The sequence below is a fragment of the Silurus meridionalis genome, chromosome 26 (genome assembly GCF_014805685.1).
Source record: "Silurus meridionalis isolate SWU-2019-XX chromosome 26, ASM1480568v1, whole genome shotgun sequence".
In the NCBI taxonomy this organism is placed as follows: Eukaryota; Metazoa; Chordata; class Actinopteri; order Siluriformes; family Siluridae; genus Silurus; species Silurus meridionalis.
In genome coordinates, this window is record NC_060909.1 from 346,292 (window position 1) to 353,791 (window position 7,500).

The 7,500-nt window shown below is 41.2% G+C and overlaps 1 protein-coding gene across 2 annotated transcripts in view; it reads right to left on the bottom strand.

The window, feature by feature from the left end:
• Positions 1 to 7,500, bottom strand: part of creb3l1 (cAMP responsive element binding protein 3-like 1) — a 43,717-nt gene that overhangs the window by 73 nt on the left and 36,144 nt on the right. Inside the window, exons 9-12 of one of the 2 annotated variants that reach the window (XM_046840163.1) lie at positions 6,488 to 6,587; positions 5,672 to 5,837; positions 4,715 to 4,946; positions 1 to 1,892 (exon numbers count right to left, since the gene is read on the bottom strand). The exon at positions 1 to 1,892 is cut by the window's left edge and continues 73 nt beyond it. In XM_046840163.1, coding sequence (XP_046696119.1) covers positions 1,856 to 1,892; positions 4,715 to 4,946; positions 5,672 to 5,837; positions 6,488 to 6,587 — 535 coding nt within the window. In that variant the 3' untranslated portion in view covers positions 1 to 1,855. Of the gene's footprint in view, positions 1,893 to 4,714; positions 4,947 to 5,671; positions 5,838 to 6,487; positions 6,588 to 7,500 lie in introns of those variants that run through there. The other variant, XM_046840164.1, reaches the window with a different exon arrangement.

The window sequence follows — 7,500 nt, forward strand, 5'->3', positions numbered from 1 at the left end:
AGTTTAAAGCACAGAGAGAAACATGCAGCAAGAACATGAAACAGTGCCGGAGTTCAGCATCGGCCCCACGACCCTCACCCAGACGCGTAGTGAAGACCATCAGAAATATAAAAAAATACATCCTCCATATTTACACATAGAATTGAGCATCAGTGTCAGATATGTACAAAAGGCAACAATAAGGATGAGGACACAGGTGATACCAACAATACAGAGGTCCAGGACTTCAAAGAATTTCCTCCACATGCTTCAGACACAAATCTTTGAGTTACAGAAATCCAGCACAAAGTCCTTCTAACTTCTACAGAGATGTGGATTGCGGCTTTCACCCTGATGGACTAATTTATTTATTTAAAAACCCAAAGTTATTAAATGATGCTGCACAATTTCATATTCACCAACAATTAGACGAGACAAATGTAATGCTAAAACACAGTCCGAACTCTTCACTACAATAAACGGTGTAACACAAAAAAATCACTTCCTGCACAGCAGCTTGGTGTGGTTCATCATCTCGAACATCAAATACAAAGATGTGGAGCTGTGCATTGCAGTGTACACGCCTGACGTTACACAGGACCTTTACAAGAATGATCAGATGATCTGGATGAAGGATGATGAGATTTACACCATCAGGAACAACATGATGTAGGTTTGAAATGTTAATGAATGTCCTCACTTCCATCACATCCAGATTCCCCACATTATCAGTAAATACACACCAGCCTACATGTGTGTAAGATCTGAATAAATCGCTATAAAAGAATTCTGCAAGAAAGAAAAAAAATTGTAACTATAATGACGGATTACTGCTGATTGTCCCTGTTTCAGTCACCCTATATACACATGTTCTGTTTCTTTATACAGAATAAAGATAACACAAAAACTGTTTAACAGTTATGACAAAAAAAGATCATGTAAATCTTACATCATCCAAAACAATTATATAAAAAAAGAACCAAAACATTTTCACTTTTCTTTTTTTTTTGTGCATAAAATAAACATGCTCTTTTTGGAATGCTGAGATACTACAATATATTATGGATACTTTAAAATTCAGTACAAAGGCATCTGGATTTTAACATTTAAAATAGTACAAAAAGAAAATAAAATAAAATACCTTTATTCGTTCTCAGTACGCTGAAAAAAGATCTAAAGGAGAAAACTGGAGGGTAGGAAAATAGTACATCTTAAATATGACTACATGAAAAAAAAAGAACTTGAAGGCACTTAAATCAATTCTTTTCCTAGTGCAAAACAAGTGCAGTCCAGCTCCAACTCAACGATTCTGACGGGGTTCATAACAAAATCAAGAAAAACACGGTAATGATGGTAAAGGAGGAATTCTGTGCCAGAAGTGTTCAACACAACGTTCTACAACGTTCTTCCGTCTGCTGTTCAACACATCATCTAGACTGATTAGAGCCAAGTTTCAGCAGTAGGTGACTTTTAGAAGATCTGAAGATCGCCTGTAATGAAACACTGCTGGAGAAACATCTCAATGTTTGTGTAACATTTATGGCCCAAAACATTGTGAGGAACTCTTCTGAACACCAGGCGTCAGTCTGAACACCAACACTGGTGTGCTGGAGCTTTTTCAGGAAACGGAACAAACAGGAATAGGAATGATAGGTGAAGATGAAGATTTATTTTTGTTGTTGTTTCTTTCTGTGCATTAGTGTGTTCAAGCTGTGTGTGTGTGTGTGTGTGTGTGTGTTGGTGGTGTACGACGTATGGGTTATATCAGGTGAAAGAGTGGTAACACTAGGGAGCGCCACTGGGCTGGGAGAAGGGTCTGGAGGTCGTGCGTGGGTCAGCGGAGGCCTGGTGATGGAGGCAGCTCCGCCTGGAGGGGTTAGAAATACTCAGCTCCTCCATCAGGATCATGCTCTCTAAAAAAGAAAGAACAAATTCATCAGAGATTAAAAGGATTCCACCACACATCCAATTTCAAAACAACATTTCAGTTCCTTCTGAAACTGCGACAGATGATCAAAAGACCACAACTATGATGTAAGCGCCAAGTTCATCACTCTAACTCATATATGAGGAACACAGATTTGATCTCAAAGACAGCAGAGGTTTTAGGAGCTCAGGGCTTTAGGGAGTTGTTGAGAAGCTCGATCACAGCACATTATGGCTTCCCTGGTGGTTTCATGTTCATTTGTATTGTTGTGGAGGAGCAGGAGGAGATTCACTCACATTAACACTTCCTGCTCCTTTATCATCCTTCAAACTACAAAATTTTATCCAAACCCCAATTCCAGAAAAGTTGGGACAGTGTGTAAAATGTAAAATTCGTAAATCTTATAAACCCATATATTTTATTTACAATAGAAAAAAAAATAATTTGTTAATCTGATTCTGCAACACGTGTCTTCAAACTGTGGAACAATTTCAGAATAATGTTCCTCAACTTCAAATTCCAAAAGAGCTGAATATCTCATCACAGAATATAATATCATCAAACGTTTTAAAGAATCTGGAGAAATCTCTGTGCACAAGGGACGAAGGGGAAAATCCTTATTGGATGTCTGTGATCTTTGGGCCCTCAGGGGCCACTGCATTTTAAACAGTCATGAATCTGTAATGAAATCACTGCATGGGATCATTAACACCTCCAGAAATCAGAGTCTGTGAACAGTTTACATATCATTTACAAATGCAGGTTAAATCTCTATTATGCAAAGAAGAAGACACGCGTGAACATGATTCAGAAACTCCACCATCCTCTCTGTACTGAGGCAAAGTGGAAAACTGTTCTGATAAAACTACATTTCTTTTTGAAAACCATTGACACCACATCCTTCAGACTAAAGAGGAGAGGGACCATCTGTCTTGTTATCAGTACTCAGTTTAAAAAGCTGCATCTCTAAAGGTATGGTGGTGCATTAGTGCCTGTGGAATCAGCAGCTTGTACATTTAGAAAGGTTCCATTAATGCTGAACATCATACAGGTTTTAGAGCAACAAATTCTTCCATCCAAATAATGTCTTTTTCAGGGAAGGATTTTGATTGGCACATAGCAGTGAATGATTTAGGTGTAGGTGACATGGGTTTCTTGCCGGGGGGCTGCACGGGGCGTCCAAGAAAAAATAATAATACAGTGTAACCCAGTTTGACTTTCGTTCTTGAAAATTGCTCGTGTGTCCATTTGCTCGTATGTTCGAACTGATTTTCCCATAAGAGTGAATGTAAAAGTGATTTAATCCGTTCTCATTCGATCGCTTATTTCTGCACTTAAAAAGTATTTGTAGCCTATTTTAACAAACAAATACACCACAAACTACCGTAATGTGAACATAATTTAACACTGACTCGTGGTAGTGGTTAAATGCGAATGTGAGACGCGCACTACGCTCGTAACCTTCTTGGTTTCCATGGTAACTCTATTTGCTTTTGTTTTCACAGCACCATCACTGATTTTCCCGGAAAACATTTTACAAGATTTCTAGTGAAATAAAAATATAAAACTAAAAAAGTTACGTTTTTGCTGCACTGAACAACGAGAGCGACCGAGTGATACGTCATCAACTAAGTGACTGATGCGACCCTCTGCCGAAAACCTGAACCAGCAGCGTGGGTTTGCTCGTGCCTTCGAAATGTGCTCATGAAACAGGATACGATTCTGCGAGCGAGGTCACTCGTATCTCCGTTTGCTCGTACAACAGGGTTTTACTGTAGTATGTAGTTTATCATAATGTGTGTAGTAACAAAACATTTCCAGCTGGATTGTAGTTAAACAGCAAGTATTGATTTGGTTTCCTTTAATTAAGTTGAAGGTTTTTGTGATCGTACTGAGAAGGTCCTGAACTGAGTTCAGTGAGGAGAATCTCCAGTGCAGCTTGAAGACTCTTTTAAAAGCCATATATTATATGTAGATGTTGTATGTATCTAATGGCTACAATTAGCCAAGGAGTTTTATGGGTCTTGGTTCTGAGAGTTTCATCAGTTGTGCACAATGGCGTGTATTTAATTATGTAATAAATGTATTTAGGGTGATATTTATACATGAAATAGAGCTCAGAAATGTATTCAAATTTGTGGAATGCTGTGTACTCATCCAGTTATGGAAGCTGAAGCAGAAAGAAGCTTCTCAAAGCTGAAACTAATCAATGAGGGAGATGTTGGGTCATGGTGTGGGTCACACAGGGGGCATCATTTGAGCTGGAACCACTATTGGTGTATCTACTGCTCACCAACATACAGTTTAGCATCAGTTCAACATCAAGCAGAACATTTACAGTGGAATAAATGATGAAGAAACTCCAGACTCGAACTCACCACCACACACGTGACCTCATTTACACGTTTTATTAAAGAAGGTTTTGTGTTCATGATCATTATAATAGAAATTAATCAGTCTTTGAGTCATTAATCTCATTCTATTAATAGATCAGTGTGCTGAGAGTCACATTCGAGTCTTTACACAGAAACTGAGGTGATTAAGTGAAGAATCTTGTGATAAAAATGATCACAGGAACATTAGATTTATAATAAATCAGCACTTTGGAAACTTTTGAACATTTGAAGGCAAAAACTTTTGAACATTTGAAGGCAAAAACTTTTGTACTTTTAATAAAGTGACAGTTTAAAGGGAAACTTTTACTGCAGGAATATTTTACAGAGTGGATCTTTACTGTAACTCAACTCAAGTGTGTGTGTGTGTGTGTGTGTGTGTGTGTGTGTGTGCGTGCATATGTATGTGTTCTACCTGTTGTGGTAGTGTTGTTTTTGGTGGAGGAGAGGGGGGTCACTGTGGTTCTTGTGTTCCTGTGCTGGGTTCAGGTAGGTGCTGATGTGAGTGTGTGTCGTTTTGTGGGTCTCTTGTAGGTCCTTTGTGTATTGGTGTGGTTCCCCCTCCCCCCTCTTTACACTCAGCATGCTCCTGTGGCTGTTCTCCAGCGAGGAACCCTCCTCATAGAAGAGCAGGCTGCGGGAGCGGACTACACACACACACACACACACACACACACAGTTATTATAAGCTAAGATGTGTGTAACTTGTGTGTTTTCTTCATCTTAATATCGTCATCATCATATTAATGTTATAAGTAATAATCTTCACACTGTTGCATTATTATTGCTGATTAATGCAGTGTGTGTGTGTGTGTGTGTGTGTGTGTGTGTGTTTAATAAGAACTACAATTCATTGACTCAGGCCTAAACTGATCTTCAGTTACTATGGCAACACAGCAGCCTTCCTCGAAATAGAGAAGGCTTTGGAATAATGGAGTTCAGACAAACGTGTGTGTGTGTGTGTGTGTGTGTGTGTGTGTGTGTGTGTGTGTGTGTGTGTGTGTGTGTGTGTGTGTGTATGTATGTGTGTGTGTGTGTGTGTGTGTGTGTGTGTGTGTGTATGTATGTGTGTGTGTGTGTGTGTGTGTGTGTGTGTGTGTGTGTGTGTGTGTGTTGTGTGTGTGTGTGTGTGTGTGTGTGTGTGTGTGTGTGTGTGTGTGTGTGTGTGTGTGTGTGTGTGTGTGTGTATATGAGTGTGTATATGAGTGTGTGTGTGTGAGTGTGTGTATGTATGTATGTGTGTGTGTGTGTGTGTGTGTGTGTGTGTGTGTGTGTGAGTGTGTGAGTGTGTGTGTGTGTGTGAGTGTGTGTGTGAGTGTGTGTGTGTGTGTGTACAGTGGATCAGTAATCTATCTGCCTGAGGAACACGTACCCTGGCTGGCGGTGTAGAGGTGAGTGGTGGGAAGCGGGCCGGACTTCACCGTGTGTGATGGTGAGGAGGAGGAGGAGGAGGAGGAGGAGGAGGAAGAGTAGAGTGACAGCTCAGGTAGGCATGGAGCCAGTGAGCCCAAAACCAGCACAAAACACAGCGCCACCACCTGGCCAAGAAGAGGAACCACACACACGGTGAGAGCGCCGCTCCGCCACAACCAGCTGATCTAGAGTCACAATTCCTCACTTATTAACAAACACACACTTTCTTCCTCCACTCAACGTGTGCAGAACCAATTACACTCTTCAGCATCATCGTGTGTGTGTGTGTGTGTGTGTGTGTGTGTGTGTGTGTGTGTGTGTTGAAAGCTCCATAGAATAAACATGACTCTAGATCAGAACTTTACAGAACTTACATACACCATAGCACTGTTTACCTCTAACATTTATACTGTATTCACTTTCAGACAGATAGATAGACCTGCATACAGACAGACAGCCAGACAGACAGACGCCTGCATACAGAAAGACAGACAGAAAGACAGACAGACAGACAGACAGACAGAGGCCTGCATACAGAAAGACAGACAGACAGACAGACAGACAGACAGACAGACAGAGGCCTGCATACAGAAAGACAGACAGACAGACAGACACCTGCATACAGATAGACAGACAGACAGACAGACAGACAGACAGACAGACAGACAGACAGACAGACAGACAGACAGATAGATAGATAGATAGATAGATAGATAGATAGATAGATAGATAGATGGATGGATGGATGGATGGATGGATGGATGGATGAGTGTACCATGAGGCAGGTCCCGGTCTGGGTGGAAGCCATCTTGCAGGATCGAGGCACTTTGCCACTGACCAGAGCCTGAAGCTTCTGTAGCTGCTGCAGTAAAGACCTGCAGAAAGAGAAGAGAAGAGAAGAAAAGCAGGATGTGAAGACGGTTCTACTGCAGTTCGGTCTGAACATGAACGAATTTAGTTTGTACTCTATCATCATTTTCCCCTCTCAGCTTATTCACAGTTCTAAACACCGCATGAATTCTGTAGCAACATCATCACACCATCACCCTCTAGTGTACAAACATCACCACTACAAGTTAAGAGGAAAGTCCTGGGAGATTCCTTCAGAAGTGTGAATGAAGTTGTATAAAATCCATCTGTTCTTCTCTCTACCTTCGAGAGGGTTTCAGTACAGCTCCTGACTCTTCCTCAAAATTTCCACCATGATGGACAGACAGGTGTGTGGGCAGGACTTACGAAGAGAGGAGATGGTACCAGTATGCACTATGGGGAGAACATGAGCTAGCAGAGGTAGTGAGATGCTCTGGGTGATGTTCTGTTTGGGTCCTGGTGTTCATGTGGAGTTTAATCTGATGTTACCTACCATCTAACGTGGTACAGATCTCCTGCAGTTACACCCCGGCATGGTCATAATGTTCTCTCATATCAGTGTCTTCTTTCCGAAGGATAAATCTCTCCACACATCCACACTGCAACTCACTGTTCAGGAACACTTTGTGGAACATCACAAAGCATTCATGATGTCGACTCGACCTCCAGAATCCAAGTCAACATTTGTGGGATGTTCTGGATAAACAAGTCTGATCCATCAAGGTCCCACCTCACACCCTACAGGACCTAAAGGATCTGCTGCTGAAGTTCTGAGATGTTTTGGAGGCACGAAGAGGAACTTCAATGTATTAAGCAGCTGGATTTAATGTTATTGCTGATCAGTGAAAAGTTTTTGTGTCTGATTCCATTTAAACTCCATCAGTCTCCCTCTGAAACCCCGAAACTCCCTACACTCTC